Source organism: Phacochoerus africanus, chromosome 8 (genome assembly GCF_016906955.1).
Source record: "Phacochoerus africanus isolate WHEZ1 chromosome 8, ROS_Pafr_v1, whole genome shotgun sequence".
Lineage (NCBI taxonomy): Eukaryota > Metazoa > Chordata > Mammalia > Artiodactyla > Suidae > Phacochoerus > Phacochoerus africanus.
Window position 1 is genome coordinate 100,594,799 of NC_062551.1, and position 27,614 is coordinate 100,622,412.

The 27,614-nt window shown below is 44.6% G+C and overlaps 1 protein-coding gene across 1 annotated transcript in view; it reads left to right on the forward strand.

The window, feature by feature from the left end:
• Nucleotides 1–27,614, forward strand: part of L3MBTL4 (L3MBTL histone methyl-lysine binding protein 4) — a 243,846-nt gene that overhangs the window by 90,650 nt on the left and 125,582 nt on the right. The window contains 3 exon segments of the mRNA XM_053743522.1: nt 3,384–3,444; nt 3,724–3,789; nt 25,434–25,535. Of these exon segments, the coding sequence (XP_053599497.1) occupies nt 3,384–3,444; nt 3,724–3,789; nt 25,434–25,535 (229 nt within the window).

The following is a 27,614-nucleotide window of genomic DNA, read 5'->3' on the forward strand; positions in this document are numbered from 1 at the left end:
GAATGTGAGGTAAAAGTCTGATGGCTCATTTTTTTCTCACAAGTGGATTTCCAGTGGGCCCAGTACTATTTGTTGGAAAGACTGGCCTTTTCTCATTGAACACCATTGTCATATTTATTGAAAAGCAATTATGTGTGTATATACACACACACATTATTCTGTCCCAATAATATACCTGTCTATCCTTATTTTTAATTTATTTTTATTATAGTTGCTTTACAGTGTTGTGCCAATTCCTGCTGTACAGCATAGTGACCCAGTCATGCATATGTATACATTCTTTTTCTCATACTATCTTCTATCATATTCTAGCTCAAGAAATTAGATTCAGTTCCCTGAATCTATTCATTCCTGCAGAATTTCTTGTAGTACAGATGTGTAGGTGATGACTTTTTCAGTTTTGGTTTATCTGACTATCCCCTTATTTTACTCCTTTTTGAAGGATATTTTTGTAAGATTTAAAACCTTAGGTTGACAGGTTTTTTCCCTCTCAGTGCCCTGATGTTGTCATGTCATTGTCTTCTTGTCTCTGTGGTCTCTGATGAGAAGCTGGCAACACTCTCATCACGGTTTCTCTATATGTAATATGTTGTGCTTCTCCGGCTGCCTTCGAGATGTTTTCCTTTGTCTTTCATCTTCAGTAGTTTGACTATGATTTTCCTAGTTTTTATTTCCTTTGTATTTAGCCATTCTTCTTAAGCTTGTAAATTGGCATTTTTGGCCAAAATAGGGAGATTTTTTTGACGTTATTCTTTTAGTTTTTGTCTTATTTGCTCATTATTTGTGTTCCATTTTATCTCCTCTTCTTCTGAACGCCAAATACATGTATGTTTGACCAGTTGATATTATCTCACAAGTACCTGTGCTTTATTCATTTGTAAATCTTTTGTGTGTACTTGAGATTAATAATTTCTATTAATCTATTTCCATGTTCACTCACCATTCTTCTCTGCCATCTCCAATCATTAAGCCCATCCAGAAAATTTTTATTTCAGGTATTTTGCTTTTCAACTGTACAACTTCCATTTGTTTCTCTTTTATACCTTCCATTTCCCTACCAAGATTCCCTGTCTGTTTCCTCATCAAGACCATTTTTCCTTTAAATCCTTGAACGTATTTTGAAAGTTAATTTAAAGTCCCTGCTAATTCCAATATCTGGATCATCTCAGGGTCTCTTTCTATTGACTGCTTTTGAAATATTGAGCATGGCTCACATTTACCTGCTTATTTGTATGTCTAACAAAATTTTATTCTATATTGGACATTATGGATGATACAGTATACAGAGTTGGGAGTTTTTTTTTTCTTCCTTTAAGAAGAATAGTTTGTTTTGTCAGACAGTTAATTACTGGTGATTCTTCTTAATCTTGTTGAGGCTTGATTTTAGCCTTTTTTAGGGCTGGTCCAGAGTAGCCTGTATTCTAGAACATGGTTCTTACTCTAACAGTGTGACCATTTTGGTGTCTCAAGTCAAATTCTCAAGGTGTTACTGAGCTCTCTCCACTCTGGTGTCTCTATTCCCCCAGCAATGTGTTTCCTCTAGTATTTCTGTCTTACTCTCAGCTCTGTATCAGCTGGTCTCTGCTTGGCTTCACTACATCTCCCTATGCATATGTATGTAAAGTCCAGCCCTTAGCCAAGGTCTTGTGAATGACTCACTTAGAGTTCTGGTGTCCCCCTCTTATGATTCTGTCATCTCCAGGCTTTGTCCTCCCGTTTCCAGCTCCTTCCTAAGCTCTGAATTGCAATCTATGTCTCCTCGGCACAGCTCTCCCCTGTGTGCTGCTGTGAGGAAATGGTCTCCAGACTAATGTTCAGAGCTCATCTTGGTGCACTTAGGGGTTACATTTTTGTGCTGCCTGTAGTTTGTCTAAAATCGTCACTTCATGCATCTCATCCAGTATTATAGTTATTGTTACTGTGAAAGGTATTCTGTCATGTGCAGAAGCCTAAGTATGGTAGAAGTTTGGTTTTGAAAGTTATTCCTAAGGTTATTGGTCCTCTAACCTTAGAGTGTGTCAGATGCATCTGGAGGACCCATTTATACACAGATTGTTAAGCCTCCCCCTTTAGAGCTCTGATTCAGTAGGATTGAGTTGGGGCTGAACAGTTCGCATTTCTAACTCGTGTCCAGGTGATACTGATGCTGCTGGTCTGGGAGCTACACTTTGAGAGCCACTCCCTTAGAAAGATGGATCTTGAGAAAAAAATGTTGGGATTTTATTTGGCACTTACTCTATACAGTTTTACTTTTTTGTTGTTGTTGTTCTATGCCCTGCATAATAAACTTATATTTTTATAATGCTAGCCATCTTACTCTTTTCATACAAAGTATGATTTTCAAAAAATTATGAGGTTTTTTTTTGTATAGAAAAGATTTTTCCCTTTATTGTCAGAAACAAAAAAATATCTAGGAGAATCAACAGAGTTATATAATAACAAAACACTGTCATTCTTATTTTTTTTTTTTTGATCTTCGTGGATAAATTTGATTCTTTCATCTTGATGTGAAACTTCTAGAATATGGAGTTTTCTAAGTTTCAGAAATAAGTAATTGCTTTTTTGTTTCAGAAATTGGGCTTTGTTTTAAGTATTCTCAGACCTGTCTGTATATGTGTGAATTGTGTAGTAGGTGAGATGTAAAACAGTGCTCTGTGCATGCATGTGTGTGTGTGTGTGTGTGTGTGTGTGTGTGTGTGGTAGGTTTGTTGTAAAACAGTGCTGGGGCGGGGGGCAGGGGGAGAGGGTAGGGCAATGTAAAACAGTGCCAGCCAGTAGGCTTGTTGGACTGGACTGGACCTTGTCCTGTCCTCGGTTCCCTGACAGCTTCCACTTTGTCCTGTAATAGCTACTAAGAAAGCTCTTAATCCTTCCACCTCAGTAGCCACTCCATCTGCTTTCTTTGCTTCCATTGTTCCCATGGCTCTGTCTCTCCTCATTTGTAAGGATTCCGAAGTGTATTGCTTGCTTTTACCCTAATCCATGCATTTCTCACAGTATAAGGCTTATACTGGTGCCAGGTGGTGACTGTCATTATCAAGGATGTCATCATTGTTCTTGCAGTGTCTATAGGATAGGAAATGTTCTCTTAACATTATAGAATTTCCTAGTTGGGAAAATGGATTGGATTGGTCTTATCCCTTTAAATTCTAACCAATCCTTGACAGATTTTTTTAATGCAACAGCTTCTTTAATTTCTTGGAAAAATTGGCACATAGCCTTTGCTGGCTAGGTTATAAGGTTGTTTCATAGAACATTTTAAATATTGTTTCAGCTGTAATGTGAGATTTTAACAATTTTAATCTCAATTTCAGAGATCTGTTTTCTAATATTTTGATACAGGCTTAGTGAAATACTGATTTCCAAATACTAATTTTCGGCAGGTGCATTTTGATGGCTGGGATCACAAATATGACTACTAGGACTTCCTGTCGTGGCTCAGTGGTTAACGAATCCGACTAGGAACCATGAGGTTGCAGTTTTGATCCCTGGCCTTGCTCAGTGGGTTAAGGATCTGGCGTTGCCGTGAGCTGTGGTGTAGGTCACAGACGTGGCTCGGATCCTACGTTGCTGTGGCTCTGGTGTAGGCCCGCAGCTACAGCTCTGATTAGACCCCTAGCCTGGGAACCTCCATATGCCACGAGAGCAGCCCTAGAAAAGACAAAAAGACAAGAAACAAAAACAAAAACAAAAAAACCAAATATGACTACTAGATGGATGCAGAGAGCCCTGATATCCACCCAGTCGGGTAGAGTGATGTCACAGGGCATCCCCTAGAAGAGCCATATTGTGAGTATCTGCTCTTTGTGTTGCTGCTTTCTAAATACTTGGCCTGAAGCTAACTTAGTGCTGTTTTTCATGTCATTAGAAGTACTTTAAAGCTCAATATCAGATAGGTGAATTGGTTAATTAGCCCTGTAGGTATACTAAAAGCCAATCATTCACAATTTACCCTCAAAAGACATGTTTTGTATAAATTAAAAGTTATAGTCATTAAGGAATTATTTAAATGATGTTGACTAGAAGAATCTTTATTTTCCACATTTTAGTTTGGAAAACTGAGCCAGTTCTAAATCCATATAATTTTGGCCATTGCCTTTGGCTGAAGTATGTTTTTTTTTAAAACACTCAGTCTTAACAAGGTTGTTTCATAGATAGATTTCAAAAAGTTTTAGAAAACCCGAAATATTTTCAATGTAAGCAGTTTAAAATGTTTTAGTTGTAAACATTGAGTAAAAGGACAGGTTTGTGTTATATTGAGTGTCATCATCACATCTGTCTTTCTATGTACTTAAGGTTAAGGAGGAAATTAACCACTCTAAATTCTAATGAACCTCAAACCAAAATATTTTATTCTTTTGTCTGCAGGGTTCCTCTCCTCAGATTAGGCTGACAAGACTAATAGCTAGTTCCAGACACTTTGCAGCACTTTCCATTCTTGTGTTTTTGTTCCCTCACTTTGCCCTCCCTTTGGCTTATTGGGGCGAAGATAGTGTGCTTTCCTGTTAATGAGGGTGAACCAGCCCAATGATGCTTGAACCTTAGATCTAAAAGGACTAACTGCAGTGTTGAAAGAATGCCTTAACTTCTTATGGCGGTGCAGAGAATGACTAACTTAATAACTTGACAAACAGCTTTACGTTGTGCTAGGTTCTTTCGAGACTGCACCCGGATCCTGTGTGATAATGTACAGTGCGTTAGTATGCGGAGGGTCTGCACGCAGAGACTATGCAGCAGGGAGAACAAGTCTTTTCTGTGCCGGGGGAAGTGTCTGCACCTTTGCTTTGTGGTTTTTCCTGATCTCACTTTTTGTCCTCCCTGGTTTCCTGTGCCCTCGTGCCACGGAAGTGGCTCTCACGTTATGTTAACCCCCTTCCCACACACCAGCACACACACTTCTGTCCCTCATCCTGGTAACTTTCTCAGGTAGGGCTGATTTCAAGGGAAATAGGCATGGATCAGCGGTTCCGGTAGAGACAGCTCCCTTCACTCCGCCTCACACATTGCCAGCCCTTGGTCGGGCTGCCTACAGGGCTTCTCGACCCAAATGTCTCAGAAGCATCTTGAGGTCTGTGGGTTGACAGAACCTCAGCTTCATCCCAAGCCAAGAATGTGCCCTTCTACTGTAGCTGTTACTTGCGTCCAAAGTTCCTGCTTCCTCTGCAGTCCTTCTAGACTCTGCTCCCTCTCTCTCCCTCCCTCACCCCACACTCAACCAGTCATCATCTTGCTGACTCTTCTTGCTAATTTCTCCAGACCGAGTCTCTGACCCTCTCCTCCCCGTCTCAATGCCATTGCACTTGAGTTCCCATCATAGTTACAGGTGATCTGCAGAGTGTGCTGCAGGTGCTGGTTAGTGCGTCACACAGATCCTCCCCATCTAAACATTCTGGTTCTAGCAGCAGTGTTCCCTAGTGGTTCAAAGTATGACATCTGGAGCCAGAATGCTTAGATGTGAATCTCAGTTTTACTGCTTGCTTAGCTGTGTGACTCTCTGTGTCTGTTTCCTCACTTAGAAATTGGAGGAGATATGAGTATGTCTGTCTCATAATTTATAATGAAGAATTGAGATAAATGTGTGCATAGCCTGGCCCATAGCATGTGTTCAGCAAGTGTTAGCTGCGGTTAGGCAATGATGTAACAGTCTATAGATTTTCCTTTTCATGTAAAATTATGTGAATTATTAAGGATTACAAAGTTGGAAATCATGCTAAAATGAATAGGTTATTAGGGTTTCCCAAATAATTTAATTTAATTTTGTCTTCAGTTTGACCTTCCTGTGTTCCTGGCAGTATTACATAATTCCTGTTTTGTGTACTTGCAGTTAGGGTAATTGGAATCCCAGTAGTTTGGGGGAGTCAGATGTCTTCACTGGTTACGATATTTTATTTCTGCCGTGCTTACTTTTTTTGTGAATGTGTTTGTTTGGATTAATAATTATTAATATAGTTTATCATAGTCTGCTGGTTAACTCTGGTTTGTAAGTAGTGGTATCTGCATCATTAGTCTTATTAATTTTTAGATACCAAAGACATGCTCATAGTCTGGTTCAATATATATCAAAGCAAAAATACACACATACTCACACATACACTGTCCTATGCCAAAATTTATTTTGTTATTTATTTATCTCAGAATCTTTTTCCACTGGAAAATAGAGACAAATAGTTCGTCTAGGTCCTCCAGCAAAACAAAGTTTGAGGGTCTTGCCTTGATCTTGCAACAGCTTCATAAGAGTCTCTTTCATTTCTTTCCTGTAACAGTCCGTATAGAACCCAGATCTAACCTTTTCCCAGTCTCGTAGAGTTGAGATTCCCTTGCACGAACACAGGCCTCCACAGTCTGTCCGCTGCTCACCTCATACCTTACCCTTCTACCATTTTCCACCAAGAACAGAATTACTTCGTTTATGCCAAACAGAATAACTCATAGTGCCTTGAACTTGGTCTCATGAGACTCTGAAGACATATGTCACCTTTTTGTACTTTCTTAGCTTCATTCACAGAAAACCACACCCCATAGCTGCCTGCATGGCTGCCTGCATGGCGGGGTGCTGGTTGGAGCACTTGCCTGCAGTATGGATACATAGCCACGGATACCTGTAGATACATGTAGCTTCTGACTCTCCTCCTATCTCTTATGGGTGTATTTGTACCAAAAAAGCACATCAAACTATCTTGTATTGCCCATGCTATTTTAAGTTAGTGTTGATCTTATTTATTCAGATAATGCAAACTAAATTTGTATGTCCAATAACTTTGATAATCAGATCAAAGTAATTAACATTTTGTAAGTAGATCTCTATACCCACACACAGCATTTTCTCCTATACCAACAAAGTCATCTTACCAAAATTAATTTTCAGATATTTTAAGGCGTTTTCAGATGTTTTAACTTCCAGGTATTTTTTGTACCATGTTGTTTTACTTTTGTTATGTTTATGTGATTCAACAGTTGCCTTCAGTACTTTATTACATGTAATATGATAGCTTTACTGCTCAAACATTGCAGAGACTACTGAAAGTTCAGGGCTTGGAAAAAAGGCTGGAAGATCATCCAACCCACCCTACCATTTTTTGGAGACAGAACCCAACTTGAACTTTATCTGTTTTTTTGATTTACTGTGAAGAATTGTTACAAAAGGTATCACAGCAGGTTGTCTACTGGGGTATTCTGTGAAAATAAGAGCAATCAAAGAAAATATGAGATGGTTTAAAATCTTTCTTCTCATCTGTTTTTCTTTATGAATATTTTCTTTTGACCCTTTACAACAGATTTGTAGCTCAGAATTATAATAAATGCCTTGGAAACAAAGGCACTATATATGTGTGTGTGTGTGTGTGTGTGTGTGTGTGTGTGAATATATGTATATATATATATATAGTTTTTTTCTTAAGTGATCTCCCAATTTATGTTTGAGCGAGCCGTGGTTTATATGTGTATGCAATAGAATAAAATCACATAGCTGCCTGTGAATGAGTACAAACTATGCAGACTGCTATTGCCATTTTGAGGACAGAGCCGAATGGCATGGGCTGGTCCAGCCAGGCCTCTTAGAATGGTGTTGACTTGGATTCAGAGAGCACAGGGACACACAGACCAGTGGAGAGAGAGTGGTGCCCCCTTTCAAGATGGAAATGCCACAAGTAAGCACAATTAGAATTTGCTAGTTTTCACACAGATTTTATTAGCATTACTTAAAATTTTATTCTTATAAGTTAGCCTGTATCTTTTTTCTGATGCCATTAAATCAATATATTTATACTCATCGCAGAACCTGAGCCAAGACATAGGACCTGCTGTAGCTCCAAGCTTCTGTAGGAATGTCTGTGCACTGTATTTTGTCCAAGACCATAGTATTTGATAATTCATAATATTCAGTCACAAAGGCTGAGTCTGAGTTCTGGAAACGATAACTGGGGAAAGCTTTTTCAGAGTGACACTTGAGTGTCCCCATCCAGCTGGGATGGGCGCCAGCATGTAGGCAGGGTGACGGTGGTTTCCTGGCTGCCCTGCCCACTGGGACCCCGGCACTACACCTGCGTCCAGAGTCCAAGCGCCTTTCTCATGTTTCCAGAGCACAGTTTGCCTGTTTATCTCATGTACAGTCCTGCGTGGTCGGCTTTTTCTAGACATAGAGTCAAAATGAAATACTTATCACCAAGCAAGGCATCAAGATCTTTCTATTGTGCTTTGTGTTTCCTGAATGTCCTTAAAATGATGAAAAAAAAAAAAATCTCAAAAGCAAAAGCTTGTGCTCACTTCAGACAGCTACAGGCTTACCTTTTGGCTATCTTTTTAGTCAGAGCACTTGGAAACTGTAATGCTGATCACATTTGATGCTGAATTTGTCAAAATGGACCTTGTTTCTGTTACTATATTATTAATTGTTTACCCACAAATGACCCACACCGCCAGGCAGTGGGATGCCTGATACTGTTTTGCTTTGGATGTTGGTCGTGTTGAGGAGCAAGAAGATGGGCTTTGGAGTTAGAGACACTTAGGTTTAAACGTCCCTCCTGCTCTGCAGGCCTTGCCTATGGGCGTGTTACCTCGCCCCTGGGACTGGGGGACTTGTGGGATTAAAAACCTTCCTCCCCTTAACAGCATCCTCTGGTGGGACTCAGTGCCCTGCGGGAAGAAGCGGCGGGTGAGGGCTCGGGCACACTTAGATACATTTGCTTCCCTGCCACCGTTTCTCTTCACTGAGCCAGAAAATTGGGAGTTGACTTTATTTCCTAAAAACAACCGGTACAGTTGTTTCCCAGGTACTTGTTAGACTTGCACCGTCCTTGAAGGGGTTGCTGATCTCTGAGTGAATTGTGAATAACATGTAGGACAGTTCGAAACATTTAGAATTACTGCCTTACACTTATGGTCAGCAGGCCTTAGAAGCCCCAGGAAGCTGAGAACTAAAGAACTTTGCGGTTCTTTAAAATAAAAAACTGGATACATTTCGCGCCCAGTTTCCACGTGTGTGTGTGGGTTTTCCCAACACCAGGTACCTCTCTGACACCAGCTGGCTGTCCTACAACTCAGTGCCATTCTGACACTGTTTATGGGGGGCGGGGTGCATCAAGTTCCAGTTAGGGGCTGGCCCTACAGACGGCTCCCTCCTCCCCCTCCCCCACCCCAGTCACAAGTCCAGGTTGTCACGTGCTTCTGAGGGACCGGCCACAGGTCTGGATGTTTCCCTCACCATCTCCTGAGGTGTGAATAATTTGCTCGAGTGGCTCACAAAACTCAGAGAAACATTTTACTTACTAGCATGCCAGTTTATCATAAAAGGCTCTAAGTCAGGGAGGCCCACGGAAGAGGTGCTTAGCACAGGAGACCAGAAAGGGCTGGAGTTCCTACACCCTCTCTGGGCTCTGCCTTACACTTCCAGGTGTCCGCATAGTCACCAACCTGGCCATCCTTTTGGTCGTTTTGTTTTGTTTGGTTTTGTTTTGCCTTCTTAGGGCCACGCCTGTGGCATATGGAGGTTCCCAGGTCGAATCAGAGCTACAGCTGCTGGCCTACACCACAGCCACAGCAACGCAGGATCCAAGCCACGTCTGCGACCTACACTGCAGCTCGAGACAACACCCGATCCTGAACCCACTAAGCGAGGCCAGGGACCAAACCCACATCCTCACGGATCCTAGTCAGGTTCATTACCACTGAGCCACAACCAGAACTCCCCTTTTGGGGTTTTATGGAGGCTTCCTTACAGAGGCAGAACTGGTTAAATCATTGGCCATTGTGGTTGAACTCAACCTCCAGGGCTTCTCCCCTCCCTGGGGTCAGAGGTCAGGGGGTAGGACTGGAAACTCCAACTTTCTGATCAGAGGTTTGGTTCCCCTGGTAACCAGCCCCCATTCTTGGTGCTGCCAGAAGTCACCTCATTAATGTAACAAAAGACATGGGAAGTTCCCAGGGTTTTAGGATCTCTATCCCAGGACAGGGCTAAGGACTCAGTATGTATTTCTTAGTAGAAATCCCACTAGCCTACGACCAGTGCAGTACAATGTTTCTCACTAGCTATTCAGCAGCTTTCTGTTGGCCAAACAAAAGGGATGTGAGCCGTTCCCTCTTGAGGATTCCCTGTGGGCACAGCTTGCCACTCCTTTACCCCCACGCCATGTCTGCAGGGGCAGGTCCCTCTGGACCACCACGCCCTCTCTCTTCGTCTACACTGCTGCTCCTCAGCCTCTGGGTGGGGCCTGCATTCCTGGTGCCCTGTGTCCATGCTGCCACATTTGGGCAGGACATCAGTTCTTTGCAGTCAGCAGTCACCTCCTCTCCAAAGCTTTGGCTGATGTCCTTGGAGAGCTCAACTGTCTCTTCATCTCACAGTATTTTGTCCTCTGTTCTGTTATGTTAGTTACATTTTTCTTGTCACTGTCTTTCTTGCCCAGAATGTACCCTCCAGTGGCATGCCCTCTCACACAGAGTTCATTCCAAAGTGCACACCCTCCCTCGAGCCCTCTCCCCTGGAGCCCCCCTCCCAAGCACCCCCTCCCCTGGAACCCCCTACCCCAGGCCCTCCCATGGAACTCCTGGCAGGGTTTTTATTCATGTCCCTCTTCACCCAGCCCTGCTGCCCTGGCCTTGGCGCCGTCTGCAGCCCACACCGTGCCTCTGCTGCTGCTGCTGTTCCCTTAGCTTGTAACTTCATGCCCCCACATGATCCCAAGCCTTGTTCAGCTGCCCCCTCCCAGAGCTGCCCTCCCAGAGCTGCCCTCTCTGCTGTCCACAGACAAGCCTCCTGCATCCTCTGGCCCTCAGCCATAGTTTGTCAGTGCAGCCCCCAGGGCTGGTTGGGATGAGGTGCTTATTTGCTCCTGTAGTGCGCCCCCTGCCGCCTAGACTTGCTTTCCCTCCAGCGCTGGCAGGGGCTCCCTATGCTGCTGTTCCAGGCTGGGGGGCTATGTGAATGAGCGGGGTCTCTCCTTTCAGCTGTAGGTTCCCAGAGCAGGCCCTGTGTATCATTCTCCTCTGCGTCATGGACCATTCACAGCTCTTGCAGGTGCTCGTCAGGACGCGTCTGTAGACAAGTCCAGAGTGGAATGTGCCCATCAGCCACCTGGCCAGGAGCTGCAGCCCTGCCTGGCCACCCCCTGTCCCCGCCCAGACCCCTTGCTCCTTCCCTTGTGGACCAGGATGGCCCCGCCCTGCGCAGGGGCCCTCCATGAGTGTCTGTCTGATCTGCGTGTCATTTTCCTGACTTCCTACAGTTTATAAATGTCACTCATTTATACTTATTTCACCCTCTCTGTCCCTCAGCCCCTGTTTTAATCTTTCAGAAATCAGAGTTAAACAGAATGGAACATTTGATGGTGTGGAAGTGTTTTGTTAATATTTTAAGGTAGTGAATGGCAATAATAAATATAGTAAGATATTTATAATAAGATATTTAATAATAGAAATTATTATTATATAATATATTTAATAATAGAAATATGACGGGTCCAAGGGCCTCTGATAAGGCAGATATAGCTGGGACAAAAGGATCATTTTTAACTTAAATACAGATTTGGATGTGCCACTTGGTAACTAATAGATTTTTCTCACCAGGATGTAAACTATTTTTTTCTGAAATGACAGAGAACTGACATGCTATGACGGGAGCTGGATGGGAGGGGTGACACAGGGGCCACCAGCCCTCCAGGGGAGCACCTTTCAGCAGGTGACCTCAGTTCCAGTGAGGCTGGCCTCTGCACCCGTGCCTGAATGCTGAGGATCCCAGCTCGAGAGGATGGAACCTCGCTCTCAGCGAGGATCCAGAACTCAGTAGCGTAGGAGCGAGGATCTGATCCATATTCTTGAAATGTTCTAGCCAACCTAGAGAGAGGGCCTAATCCTTGGGAGTCACCACAGGGGTAGAGGCAGAACGTGGAACTGCCAGAATCCACTGAGCTCCTGGGCTCCCAGGAGTCATTCACCCACGTGAAGACGCAGTGGTTTGCCCACCTCATTAGACACAAAAGTGGGTCTCTGGCTCTGGTCAGAATGTTCTTCCCAACTTGGCCGATGCTGCAGTGTGTGCCTTTATAGTCAGGTGAGTCTCCCCTCCTCGTTGTCCCCTCCTCAGATGGGAGGGTGGGTGACCCTGCTGGCGTGAGGGTCCAGCCTTGCAGAGGCCTCCACAATGCTGAGTGTGAGTTTCCAGAAAGGGGCGGCATCCTCTGTTTTGCAGCATCAGCAGCGAGGCGTGAGGTGTGGTGGCAGAAGGGTGAAAAGCAGAGCTAGGTGATGTTGCATCACAGCCATGTGCCTAGAGAGCCGGCAGACACTGTATGTCACTCTCAAAGATTAGGTGCTCACGGGGTGTGCAGCTGCTGCTAGGGAGAGGCCGGATGGGCCTTACCTTCGATAAGGAGGAGCCTTCTTGGGCATGGGGGACTCCGCTGGGCTCTTGCCTCAAGATACTGCTCCCAAGTGGTCCAGCTTGTTTTCTCTGGTCTTCAGCTCTCTCTTTACACAGCTTTGGGGCTTTTGTATCTTGACTCCAGGCCTCTGCTCCCTACCAGCCCTTTCAGAGACCTATGTCTTCTCTCTGAGGATGGAAGAACTTCTGGGCCCCACAAAGGTTGTGCTGAGGCAGAGGTGCAGCCTTGGGCTCATTCACTTGGCCACCTCTGCCATGTGGGATCTTCCTAGAGATGCCCAGCCACTCCTCAGTGCACCAGAGGGGGCAAATAGCTGGCCCTTGCCCCAGCCTCCCTGTTGAGTCATAAATAAATGCCTTCTCTCCAGTGCCAGCCTGAGGAGGAGGCGAGACGAGACCAGAAGGGGAGATGCAAGAAAAAGAGGGAAAGTGAGCACACACTGACCTCCTGGTCTTCCTTTCCCCTCTCTCTGCTCCCCTCTCTCCATTCTTTTAATTTCTTGAATGCAGATTCTTTCCAGCCCTGGGCCTCTGTATATGCTGTCTTCTCTGTCCAGAATGGTCTGTCTGCCCTTCTAGGAGGTGACTCTTTCTCCCCTGTTAGAGTGCATCTTGAATGGTCCCTTGTGAGAAAGGCCTTCCTGGCGGCAACATGATCTAGAGACCTACCATCTCTCTCCTTTCCCATGTTACTATGTGTTGACTCTGTTTCCTTGCTCTTTGTCACTAGTCCCCACGGAACTGTCAGCCATGTGGTGTGTTTGTGACTATTTCTCCAGTGTCTGGCTTCTGATAAATATTTCTATGTGTATTTGTCTATCTAAGAGTTGGTTATCACCTTTGCCAAAACAACATGCATTAGAGACACCAGATCGGGCTTGTGCTGCAGCCTTTATGAGGTGAATTCCTGAGCAGCAGCTCTGACTTCAGTCTAGTCAGGCCTCAGAGGAGACACATGGGCCAAACACCCACTCCATAGCTAACAAGGGATCTTCGATAAATAAAAGCTGACAGGCAGAAAAAAGGAGATTTCCTAGCTGGCTTCCATGTCTAAATACTTTTGTCATTGTTCTTTCTTTAGCTTCTGTTTGCTTTATATTTGGAAGTAATTGTGATGCTTGATTACAAAGGAAATTAATGAAACAGTATTATGAAGTTAAAGTGTATACTAATAGAATAGTAGTACAAACTACAATAAGAATATCTATAACCTTTATAACTTATATTAAGAACTTTGAGAACATTGCTGGTTTATTGAACTGTTAAGCATAAATAAGCATAATAGAACATAACTGATAAGAGAGAGAGCTCATTTTTATCCCATTTAGTTCATTACGCAGCAGACGTATAACAGAATGGCTTGTAAATACACCATATGGCCTAGTACATTGTTTATCCTGTTAAGTGAGATAAATAACTTAAATCTACACTAACCAATGAATGATTAATAAAGCTCTCTTTGGGACCTTTCAGATTAGAAACATTTGGGCCCTAATTTCTAATCAGGAATTAGTTTTATTCTGTCAGATTCGGAAATTCACTTAGATTATAAAAGAAGAGTTGATGCAATTATAATCCCAGTCTGGAATGATAAATGGGATGATGGAAAGGTTTCATTCTGAGGGCAAAAATGAAGATTGTTAACTTAGCCAGGTAACAGCCCACTTCCAATTTCATTCTGTTTTAAGGAGAATTTCATAAGGAATCTGTAGTACTTGTTCTTCCAAAATACAGCAAGCAAGTAATCAGCAGTTTTAAGAGTCCCTAAGTACTCGTTGACTTAATAGACAATTACAGCATATTGTGTTAAAAAAAAAGTTAGCTATTTTAGAAGTCCCTAATTACAGATTTACGTGATAGACTTATCAAGGAAAAATAATACATTTCGAAATGTACTTACAGTCGTAATGATATTACTGTTTTAAGTGTTCCTTGTTGAAGTGATCGCCCCCGTGTGCCCCACCTTGAGAGGATGAGGGCAGGATTCACTGGCTTTGTTCTAAAACTCTCCCTCTGGTGCCCCAGGCAGCTCTGAGCCCTGTGCAGACACACGCTGCTCACAGCTGAGGGTGTGTGACCAGGTGGCCTTGGTGGCTCATTACAGACACTGGTGGATTGTGTCTAAACAAGGTACAGCTCTGGGCCGCGCCACTGACATTGCAAACAAAGGCACACTAACTCCTAGAAGTCACGGAGTAACTCAGTGGTTTGATGGGGACTGAGACAGGTTCTTACTCTGCCTCAGTTTACGAGTCCCTGAGGCCAGATTTGTGGGTGTCAGTACAGGGGTGTCTGACTCTCAACTTCTCAAGAGTTTTCACCCTATTCAAGGAGACTGTGACGCCTTCAAAGGGACTGGGTGCTCTTATTACCCTCTTGCCTCTCTGTCCCCTTCAGGCGTGATTGATGGGAACCTTGGGTGATGAACTGCCTGCAAATACTACATGAGGGAGGTTGCCTTTCTTGGGGGGAGCCCCTGTTGTCACTGAATGAAGCTTCACCTGGCCATCTCCTCTACACTGAGCACTATGCCAAGGCTTGGAAGTCCCTTGGGACGTAGTTGTGCCTGGTGACCATGTGACGAAGCTTGGAGGGAGAGACGGTGCCACAGAGGCCCTCCGGGGCGGTCGCTCGGGACATTGCAGGGCTGTGAGGACACCAGGACTCAGTGCAGAGAGACTGAAATTCCTCCTTCCACATCGAGGTCGTCTCTCAAACTCAGCCGTGGAGTGGGGCTTGGATGTGGGGGAGCAGCAGCTGCACGAGGGCTTTCAAGACAAGCCTAGTACTGTTAGCATCTTGGAGATGCTTTGCTCATTTGTCTTTCCTAGAAAGAGGAAAAAAATACTTGTCCATTTTATTTTATAAGTAGATATATCTATAAAGGACTCCATGGGATGAATATAGAATCACATCATCTTTCATGTAAAATAAACATTATATATTTACATTATGGAAGAAGTTGTATGGAGATTATATGGGTTTTGTTTTTCATTTCACTCTGTATTTTAAGTAGCTAAGAATCAAGTAGTTGAAAATATCTATAAGCCGAAAACTGAATGAACGCTGCAAGTGACGCATTTGCAGAACTGAAAATGTATAGAATATTTGGTAACTAAGAGCTTTTGACTCATACGTTCCTTTTCACCCATGCTCGATATTCATTTTAAGCCAGAAAGTAAAAATCAGAATTCTAAGTTTCATTTCACCACGTGAGATCGCTGTGATTGCGAGAGGGCAGAGTACCTGGTCTGCCCGACATTCCCTTGGATACCCCTGATTTGACTGGCATCATTACTTCACGGACATTTTCTCTTTGCACTGTTATTTCTGTCATCTCCAAACAGCTGAAAGCGTTGGGGACTAGGACACGGCTGCTGACAGCGTGCCACTTGTCCTTCTGCCGTCCTGACCCTCTCCTTCCGGACACTATGCCCGTGAATCATCCGCATTCTCATTCTTGCTGGTTTACTTGACTGTTTCCCTGCATGTTACAAGCTTTTGTGTCCTGAGGAACTGTAAAACGGCGTCAAAGACATACGGTTTTGCAAGATTTCATTCTTTAATGTGCAGATTGTGTCTTTAGATTGACGGGAACAGCCTCCATCATTTTCTTTGAAGGCACTCTCCTCTCTTTCATGTCCATGGACTGGTTTAGTAATGGAAGTCATTAGAATGGGAGGGGACTTTTTCATATAATACCCCTGATCAAAGGTAGGCAATGCCAGGCAGCCAGGGAAAATGCAGCAACACAGCAGTGTCACAGCTTATTCTAGCATTAGCTTCTAAATTCAGCAGATAAGGCTGAAAAGGTGTGTAGTCACAGTTAGTGAAACGTGTGTCTGGGTAGGCCCAGCACGGGGGGTTAGCCTTCTGTCCGTGAGTGGATGGTCGGCAGGTGTGCGAGAGGTGAAGTGGTTGCCGTGTCACAGTAAGGTTATCAGTTAAAAGCAGGTTTAATTCACTTTAGTTACACGTAAACTGATTTTTCTGTGTACCAGTCATCTCTAAAGGCATTTCTACTCCTGAAATCCTGTGATTCCGCATGATCTATGTGGACCCCTCTCGGTTTTCCATTCCATAAATCACGAGTGCCATTTTCCTGATTTTCAGAAAGGTTAAAAACGGGTTTCATGGCAGGTTGGCATCTGGCAATGGCCCTTGCCATCCAGTAATATAAAAAGAGCTAAATCTTGTGTATTTAATTAGCTGTGGTATAAATTGATGGTACAAATTCTTTACTTTAAAATGTTTGGGTGAGAGGCACCTAGGTTAAATCTATATTTCTCCCCTCCCACCTTAATGCCCTCACAGTCCCATGTCAGGGAACCCCATTCACACTTCCTCATGCCTCGACCCTGTGACATGTTTCACTTTTCACCTTGGCTGCTCAGTAGCTCTGTCAGGTTTGCGGTGGCCATGCTCTGCCTCTTCTTACCAAAGGGCACCCTGTGAGGTAGAACCAGTTCGATTACTGTCAAGTCCACTGGTCCTTCCCGACTCTGCCTCACATCTGCATTGTTTCTGGGCCTTAGGTAGGTGGCTGGTTTACCTTCCTCTCCTAATGGTGCTGCTGTTATACTTTAAAGGGTTTTCTAGATCAGCAAGTGAATATAATATTCACATTTTTAGAATCATTTTTTAAAAAATGATTTTATTACATTCCCATTTCACAAAATTATTGTTCTGTTTCATTAATATATCATGAATCTGACAGCCTGAAACCCACTACAGGCAATGAAGGAGTTGCTTTCACTATTTTATTCTTCCTTTTGAGAAACTCATTATTATAGCACAATGGGTATTTATTGTCCCTAATTTCATTAGAACATTGAGAAGAGGTGTGATTAACCTATTATTTCAGTTTGAAAAGATATGCTTATTATTTGTATGCTCCAACATGTGGGGTAATTATTTCATTAAATCTTTGTAGCAAACTGTAATATAAATTTCCCAGGCAGGTGGGATGGGAAAACAACAACAACAACAACAACAACAAACAAACAGGACACTAACTTAAAAGTTTCCAATCCAAAATAAGGACAGTGAAGGCTTAATTATTTGAAGCTCAAACACTTGCAGAACACTTTAAGAACTAGCTTTATTTTTTGTTTTTAGTCCTGGATGTAATCTGTTGCTCTCCTTGCCCCGCTCTTAATCTCAGCTGATGACCTCCCTGCCTCCTTGGCTGAGAAAACCGAAGCTCTCGGAGGAAAAGCTGGTCCCACCCTGAGCCTCCGTCCCCCATCCCATGCCCCGCTTCCCACCCAAGGAACCTGTTGGCCGGTGGGACTCCCTGGCCGCCTGTCCCCCCATGGCTGAAGGACCTTATCCCGCAATCATACCCTCTCTTTGCATATTATCAGGTCTCCTCTGCGGGAACATCCCTGGCATCACTCAATCTGAGACGATAAGGAAAATGCCATCTTGACCACAACCCACTTTTATATCACCTTTCATATTAAAACTCCTCACAAAAGTGGTCAATGGCTTTGTCTTCCCCTCCTTTCTCTTCCATTCTTCCTTGAAGGTCAGTGGGGCTTTTTGGTGTCTGCCCACTGCTGGTCATCACAGCCCTGCTCACGGCCTCCCCCATGGCTGGTGCCTCCCCGGGTTCCCGGCCTCCTGGGCTCCTGGTTTCCTCTAACTTCCACCTCCTCCTTTCTGTCTCTGCGAGTTGTGCCTCTGGAGCTCAGCCCCAGGCCTTTCCCCTTGTCCATGGACACGAGCTCACCACAGCATCTCTGCAAAGGATGTGCTTAAAATAATTTTCCTCCACGTTGCTCCCAGCTGTGAAAGCAGCTTGCAAGAGGGAAACTCGGTGTGAGCATGCACTGTATTCACCCAGCGCCTCTCCTGCATCCCAGCACCCAAATGGCATCCTTTGAGTCCTGTTCATTTAGGGGTTGGGCTCTAGGGGTAAAACCCAGAGCTCAGAAAGTTGCAGATCACTAGGCTTCTGCTTCAGGGTTTCAGACATCCCTTAATCACCATCAGTTAAAAATATCTCCATATCCTGGCCACGGCTTTCACACCATGTGTGGACGCCCAGCCACAGGGCAGAGCCTGCTGCAAGCCCTTCATGAGTTCCAAGCGGAGGTATTAGTGCTTCTCAGAGACCAGGGCTGCAATAAGTTCTGTTCTCACTGATTCGCTCCCCATTCAGGACTTAACAGCATTCACCATCAAAGCCAGTGAATAGCAAGACCCTCACTGTGGCCCCCGCCTACCCCATCTCTCGGACCCTGTCGGTTGTCCAACCACACTGACCTTCCCGCTGTTGCCCTAGGCTGGCCCCTGCCTTCACTCCATGTGGGATCCTGTTCAAACATCAGGACCACTGCCTTGATGACTCTGCCTTAGAAGAGCATCCTTGCTCCCACCCCGTCACTTTCTCTTCCTCACTCCACCTTGTGCATCTTCCTGACACCATCACTCTCTGACATCACACTGTTCCAATTTGTTGCTGATTTATCCTGTCTTTGGCACCAGAAGGTAAGCTCCAAGGGGGCAGGTCTCCTCTTTAGTTTGCTGCCCTATTTCTGGCTCCCACAGTCCAATCTGGCACCTAATAGACACTCAGTATCTCTTTAAATGAATAAATAACCTCAGTGGTTATTTTTATTTCAAAATTAAGAAGAAATAAGGTATCTTACCTGTCTGTTATCAGTGATGTTTGAAGCTGTTTTACTTTTCCATACACCACCCGGTGTTAATAGCATTTTTCTATAAAAGAGTTGCTAAGTGAGTCAGGATGAAGTGTATACTTTTTCAGCAGTGAGTAATTACTATTGAAATAAGGCAAGAATGTGGCTGCTCAATCCTTTCCTGTGATGCTGGCCAGCATCAGTCTGGAGCTCACATGCATGTTTATGTGACTGTGTCATCTTAATTTGCTTTAATCAGCATCACTATTGCCCTTCTGCCGTGGGTCACCTGGAGCCAATAAAACAGCAGTTCCGAGAGGAAACTGCTTCCTGCTCAGGAGGGAGGTGATCTCAGCCTCCTGCCCATTCCGGGTGGGATAATAAACTTTCTAGAACACATCCCTCGCCGTTGCCAATTTGGGCCATTTTGAAAGAAGGGACAGTTCCGTTTCTTATTTTGTTCTTGATTTTGCACCTGATATCTGACCTCATCTTTACATGACAGTGGGTCTAATGTCCACATGCAACTCTTGTTTTTGTTTTAGAACAATTGCTTGATCCCACAAGAGGAAAAACAAAATAAAATTGCTGTTTTGTCCTAGGGAGTCATCACTGCAAGTAACATGAGAATCTGTTTACCATGGCTTCAGCGAAGACAGGGTTACTTTTCCCACATGACCAACACCGGTGGGGTCCATCCACCCTGGCATGTTCTGGTCCAGGCTCCATCTTCCTTTACTCTCTGTCCTCTTCCACACTTTTGATTCTGTCCTTGTGCTTGTCACCTAACGAGCCCTTGTATCTACATTCCATGAAGATCAAGAGGAAATGGGCAAAGCCTCACCAGCGTCACCGAAAAGTAGGCAAGGAAAGCATTCATGGATGCCCTCCACTGCCTTCCCCTGAGGGCAGCATGGCATGGCCACGTCGGGATGTGGGAGAGGCTGGAAGGCCAGCGTTGTTAGCTGGGTGCGTTGCTGCTCTGAGCCTAATCAGGGGTCCTCAGCCAGAAGGAACCCGGGAGTGGGTACTGGGTGGGCAGTGCCGTGTCTGCCTAGGCAGCTCAGGGGAACCTTGGACTCCGTGAGAACCGGGCATGAGAGCACTTTGCCATAGTGTTGTGTTAGCACCAGTACTGTTCATTGCCCAGCTCACTTCCGGTCCACAAAGATATTTTCCGTGTCCTTGCAGAAACAGCTCTACCATTAGATGTACTCCCACCTGAGTAAAATTTTCATAGAAGACTTGGAATAAATTAGGAGATTTCATGCTGCTGGTTAGCGAGTAGCTCCCAGTGCTTAGCAGACTGAAGATTGATTTTATTTCATTTTATTTCATGATTTTATTTGGCGGCGCCCGTGGCATGTGGAAGTTCCTGGGCGAGGGATCAAACCTGCGCCACAGTGGTAACAACGCTGGATCCTTAACCTACTGGCCCACCAGGGAAGTCCTGAAGATCGATTTTAAACAGTCTAAACTCTGAAATGAGAATGAACTGTGATTCCCTCACAGCAGGATGGTTAGAACGTACCAGCATCAGGCCTAGAGGTGCTCGTCTTTATGGGTATCTATTCATTCATAAGACACACTTATGCAGCATCACCATTGTAGCACGTGGGGCGATGCACTGGTTAACAAGCTGGGCAAGGCAACTGTCCTCACTCTCCTTGCTTCCTGGCAGGTGATGAGCAGATAGACTAGGGGGATCATTTTAGGCAAAGGGGTAAAAAGAAGGCAGGGCAGTCTCTCTGCAGCACTTTCAAGCTGAGAACAGTGTTTTCTTTGAGACCTAATTCTCTAAATATCCAAGTTACAAGTAAGATAGTCTTGGCAAAAATGCAGTTATTTTTCTGGAGAAAAACATTGCTTTTATCACAGGTTCCCTTTATCCTAGAGGCATTAATCTGAACTATTACAGAATTTACAGGGATTTCTTCCCCAGCCAATGGGTCTCTGTCTAATTTACTATTGAGTCAACCTATTAAACTTCATCAGAAAAAAATTACCAAGAGAAGTGTTAGATTCTGGGCGTTTTTATTGCACGTTCCTTTCGAAGACTTCTGTGTTATGCCCCTGCTGCGGTTCTTAATGTAATAATTCTTCTCTGAGAGTCGAGGTCATGCCTATCCTTAGAGATCCTACAAGGATCTCCTCAGGGCCTGGAGATAAATATGCATGGATGAATATTTAAAATATCACTTCAAACCATAATTGAATCAAGAGCATTAAGACCGTCCTGACCAGAACCCCGGGTGGCATTGGCTGGGAAGTTGCTGGGGTGTTGTCCACACGGGCTGCGTCTGGGCTGGCTGCTGGGGAAAACTGGCTGGCTGGCTTGTTGATGGGTTTAAGGTTCCAGGTCTGTGTGCTGGCGGCCTTGGGAGTGTATTGTAAGGCACGGTTTGGAGACGTCTCTTTATACTCTGGTGTATTTCCTCTCATAGATTTTTTTTTTCTTTTCTTTACTGACTGATACAAGCATACTTCTTAATTAGAGACTTGTTTACACTCCTTAAACTTTCATTCCTCAGATTTGTCTAAAAATTGCTTTCTTTATCAAAGCTCTTTCCAAGAACTACCTTGTGATAGGGCAGCTCTTATTTCTGTTTATTCCTCGAGATGCTTTGCAAAGTTGTGAGGGTGTAATAAGTATCTAAGACATACTTTCCTACTGTCCAGTACATTTAATGAAAATGTATTTGAGGTATAAATATTTATTCTAATATCACCACACATTGGGGACCACCCCCCCAAGTCAGTACATTTTTGCAACGGAATCGCACTGTAATGCACATTTATGGTTTCTATGTAAACTTCCTTCCTAGACTCTGAGCATCTTAGGTAAGAGCTGTGGGGACTCATCCTTTCATTCATTGAGCATTTCCTGAGCACCAGCTACGTGTCTGACCAGGCAGTGCTGACACAACACTGCAGTACTCAGGCTTGCAGCTCACTGTTCTAAGAGAGAGAGATACTAAACAGATAATCATTTAATTTATGGTTGAATCAAATGCTATCAAAAATAGGAACCTGACCTGCTCTTGGAATTTAGCCCAAGGAAGTGAAATAAAAGCTGTGACCTGAAAATAAGCAGGAGTTATTCAGGTTGAGAGGTAGGAAGCTCATTCTGGCAGACAAGCACTGGGAGCCATGAAAGGACCTGTTGGGTTCTAGGAACAGGCAGGAAGAAGCCAGTGCAGATGCAGAATATTGAATAAGGACCAAAATCAAGTAGTATGGATCTGGAGAAGCAGATGCAGTGGGATCAGGTGGGCCAGGCTGAGGATTGGGGACTTAACCCCTGGAACAGTGAGAAGCCATGGAAAGGTGCTAAGAGGAAAGTGATAGGGTAAGGTTGTTTTGAAAATGTCACTCTGGTTGCAAGATGGGCAGTTGGACTGAGTGAAGGACGGTCCTGAGGTCCTTCAAGGAGGAGGTGGTGATGGCCTGGATTAGGCCGTGCAGTAGTGATGGGAATAAGTTGGCAGGTGATATAAATGTTTAAGAGATTGAGAATTGGTTGAAAGTTGGGGTGGAGTGAAATGAGGACCAGGGGCTGCCAAGCATTAGGGTGATTCATGGAGGTGAAAGAAGGTCTCTAGAGGAAAAGAACCTTGGACCAAGGTGATGACCTAGGTTTTGAACATGTTGAGTTTGAAATGCCTTTAAGAGATGCCCATGGAGATGTTGGGTGAAAAGTCAGATGCATTGATGTGGAACTTAAAGAGAATCTGGGCTGTGGCCTGGAGCCTCTAGAGTATACAGTTGGTTACTGAAGGAAAGGATGGCCCAGGAACAGACCTCGGGGTTCTGTGACATTTTAAGGTTCATTGGAGGATGAGAAGTTGGCAAAGAAGAGAACGTTCATGTGCATAAGGCCAGAGTGTGACGTCCCCAAAGCCAGGGCACAGTAACAGGTCAAGAAGAAGGGTCCACTGTGATCAAGGAGGTCCTGTGTGACGCCAGAGGAGAGGCTGCTGTGGTGTGAGAAGTGGGGTGTGAGCACCTAGGGGTAACCTCCTGAGGGGCTTGGCTGTGAAGGGGGGAGAGTGAACAGCAGCTAAGGGGATGCGGGTTCCAAGTAGAGTTTTAGGCTTTTGTTTTCTGTTTTGTCCTGTTTCTTTTCATAACAGGGCAACTGGAGTAGTCTTAAATGTTGATAGAAAGGCTTCAGCAGTCAAGGAGGGATTAGACCATCTGAGCCTGAAGCTCCCAAGGAACCGGAGGTAGGTGAGCGGCAAACCAAGGATGGTAAATGAGGAGGGCAGAGTGCTATCGATGGGGGGGGGGGGGTGAAGGCGCACAGACAAGCTTGCTTCTGCTTTCTGAGTGATGCAGTGGGCAGGCCAGCCTCTGAGTCGCAGAGGATGGGGCTGAGCGGAGGTCGGAAGAGTCTGGACGGCTCAGGTGACACTGGGGACAGTAGTTTTGGTAACACCTGATCCACACTGCTGTGTGATTTTCCCCAGGAGAAGTTAGTTATGCAAAACACAGAGCAGCAGAATAGTACAATTGGTTCATGGTTGGTGCCTGTTTTTTGTTTGTTTGTTTTTCACAAGCAGATGTGATAAAAGGTCAGAGAGGCAAAGGAGCTTATGTTGCTCGCAGTAGAGGGTCAAATACTGGTTGATAGAATCTTAGAGGAAGGAAGGGAGGGAAGGGAGTCATGATGAGAGGAGACTGAGGGTGGGAAAAAAAGGGAAATTAGTGGCCTGGAAACTCCAGTGATGTTGAAAACATTGTCAGCAGTTGGGCCTCCTGAGCAAGCAGTCTAACTCCAGCACGATTTTGTAGCCAGATGGGCCCTTTGCTTCGTGGTTTTGGCAGCGGTGCCATCTGGGGTGATGACAAGGTCCAGAGGGTGTTCTTTGTGCATGTGGCCCAGATGGATCTAGGGCAGGGGTCTCTGGGGATGAGTCAGTCCGTGACCTATGAGGGCAGCCTGTGGGACGGGACCGCCACGTGGGTACCGCGGCCACCTCTGTTGATGGTTGGAACAGGGACCCAGCAGAACCTCACAAGCCGGCTGCCAAAGTCATCCTGAGTGACACGAGGTGACAGATGCTGGCAGTCCACGAGAAGGCAGGTGGTGATAGAGCCTCAGCCTCAGGAACCAGAATCTGAAGGACACAGAGGAAACTCAGTCTGAAAGAGGCACCAGAGGAAGAGGGCCCTGACCTCTCTGCCTGTCCTGGGCACACGGGGTGTGAGGCAGTGACAGGGAGAAGCCTGAAGGGCACAGGGCACTCACCCAACAGGCAGAGAATTAGAGCAGGGGATGGAGAAAGTATGGAGGTGAAGGGAGAGGAGCTGGGGCAGGAGATGGACGTCTAGGGGGTTGGAGGGCCAGGAAGGCGGGGGTCGTCCTAAAATCAGGCCCAGAGCAGTTGGACAGTATGGGATAGAGCATTCCATAAAAAATTCCAGATCATGCGTCTGTGGAGGGGAGTGGGGAGGAAAGATAGGGGAGGGGGAAACTAGTCTGAGAAAAATCATGAAACAGAGAGAGGAGGTTTTAATCCTGATAATCTTTACAGTTCCTCTTGGACTTGACAGAATTCATCTCTGGCTGGAGTGGTTATATATGGTATATTATCATACAGTAAACATAGTATTACAGTATAAAAAATAGAGTATATATAGTAATGTATATTTAGTATAAAATAGTATGTGTGCAATTGCAACGTATATACAGTATTGTATGGTATAGTATAGAGAGGAAGCATAATGTAAATCAACTCTAATAAAAAACTTAAATAAATAAAACATACTCAAAAAAGTCAAGTGTAGCATGTACAGTGTAGGATCGTGTAATACAGGGGAGTGTGGTGTGCTGTGTGTACAGTATGGTGCAGAATCGTGTGGTATAGTCTGTATAGCATAATACCATACAGTGTACATAGCTCAGTGCAGCACAGAACAGGTCAGGCTGTCTGCCCTTCTGCTGCTTGGACACACTTGAGCCACATGGGCAGAGCCACATTCACTGTCTTCTCTGTGCCCCATTTGCTAGTTGAGTTTCTGTCCAGCCTTTGCTGTGGCTGAGTAGGGGTCTCATGGGGAACCACAGACCAGTCCTCACCCACACTCACATTCTCAGCTCATGGCTTTGTTGCCCTTTGCCAGTTTAATTTTCTGAAATAAGTCTCATCTTCCTGTCTGGTTTTTAACAATTTTGTCAATGCCTATTCATTTTGCTCAGCCTCTGACATTAGCTGCCGTGCATGTAACCTATTACCACACTGATACTTTATGCTAAATCATTTTATAAAACATCACAAGTACCCAATGAGTGCTTTAGGTGAAGATTTGGTTTTAATTTGTAAAGTCTTGGTGAATATCATTTGCATAGTTTGGTCTTTCTGGTTCTTTACTGAGGGAATTTTCAAGGTACGTTCTTTTACTTCCCGAAGGAGCAAAGGATGTGCAAGTCCCCCCAGGTCACGCTACTTGTCCCACTCCAGGGTGCCAAGGCATAGGCCACACACATGGTCCATGGTATTCCGGACATTACAGGTAAAACTTTTCCTTATTTAAATTATTTCAGAGATGAACTAAAACATTCTGCAGATCAGCAGCTGGAGGAAGCATCAGAGCGTCATCGCTCTGGGAGCCAGGTGCTGTCCCCTCACCCTCCCTCCTCTGTCCCCAAGGCCCCTCCTGACATTTCCAGTGTCTGCCCACCCCACCTTCTGGAGCCTTCTTAGCCTCCAAGGCTGAGGCCATGCCCAGACCTTGTGGCTCCCAGGAGTCTCTGCTCTCTGACACTTTCCCTTTTTAAAAAAATTTTTTAAATTATGGTTGATTTACAATGTTTCTTCAATTTCAGTTGCACAGGAAAGTGACCCAGTCATACACAGCTCCCTGTGCTGTACAGTAGGGCCCATTGACATTTTTCCTAATACACTTGCCCTCCCAGCCAGTGCCCACCCCCACCCCTGACCCCTGCCCTGAATCCTTTCCACACCAGCCTTGCTTTCTTCTACAGAAGTTCCAGAACCTCTTGCCTTTTCCCCTCTGGTTTTCACCTTGCTCCTATTCATTTTTCTCCATTTCTTGTTTATTTGGAGATGAGATAATTCTGTGACATGATAGAAAATAATAGCAGTGAAAGTATGTTGCAGAATATGTCTGTTCTAAATAGTTGGTAATAATATAGAGAGATCATGCTGGTAATGAAAAATAAGTACAAATAAGTGTATAAGTCCTTACTGCTTTTTCTGTCCCCACCCATTGGTAAAATAACATATAGGTATTCGTATCGGTGATCTAGTTGCAGAATATGTCAGTTAAAACTGAACAGATGACATCAAATGTGTCCAAATACACAGATATATATATAACACATAGATAAATATGAGGAGAAAAGGATAAATCATATAATATATGAATAAAAGGAAATGTTTGTTTTAATAAAAGAGATCCACCTAGAGGTCCTTGTTGTTGTATCAGGTGGTTGCCGTTCTGGAAACCAGTGCTTCAAACAGTAGTTCTAAATGAATCCAAGGAAGTGTCACTATAAAAAATAGTGATGAACACTCCCTAACAGTGCCATGTTTATGTTTATAAACATAAACAGTGAATATGTTTTTTGTTTTTTTGTTGGGTGTTTTTTGTTTGTTTTGTTTGTTTGTTTGTTTTGGTTTTTTTTTTTTTTGGTCTTTTTAGGGCCATACCCGCAGCTTATGGAGGTTCCCAGGCTAGGGGTCTAATCGGAGCTGTAGCCACCGGTCTACACCACAGCCACAGCAATGCAGGATCTGAGCTGCATCTGCGACCCACATCACAGCTCACGGGAACACCAGATCCTTAACCCACTGAGCGAGGCCAGGGATCGAACCCGCAACCTCATGGTTCCTAGGCGGGTTCATTTATGCTGTGCCATGACGGGAACTCCCAACAGTGAGTATGTTTTATGTGTAAATATATTGTTAACACTTAAAAGAAAAGAACTTAACATGGTATCCATAAAAAGAACTGAAGGCATGCAGACATGTTGGTTATTTGGGCAGATGGAGGGCTTGCAGGTTGTGAGCTTGGGGTGGACCTGGCAGGAGGTCTGGGCTCTGTGCACAGGAAGGGGAAGAGAGCAAAGGGCACACAAGCAGGAGAGAGAGCAGAGCGGTGCCGCCATCGGATGGGTCCGCATGAGGTGAGGAACCTGCTGGAGCTGATAGAACTGGTTCCAGACATTCCTGGGGTATATGGCTCTGGATAATCTTCCTTGGGCTCCTCTTGTGTGCTATGTTTAAAAATCTAGAGCTGTGAAGTCCGCCATGGTACTGGTAGTCATATGGGTCTGTTTATATCAAAATCAATTCAAATTAAACACAATGAAAAATTCAGTTTCTCAGTCACACCAGCCACATCTCAAATGCTCAGCAGCCACTTGTGGTGAGCAGCTGCCATACTGGATGGCCCGGGAAGTTCCTTCAGAGCACCCTGAGACAGCTCTCTGTGTTCTGCCTTCTTGTGGCAGAATTTTGAGTGCCAGGTATTTCCGGGTGAAATAACTAACCATCCTGGTGCCTCCTTCAAAGCATGAATTATCTCCAGCGTTAGCCAGACCATGTCATGGCCGTTGCTCTGTCTCT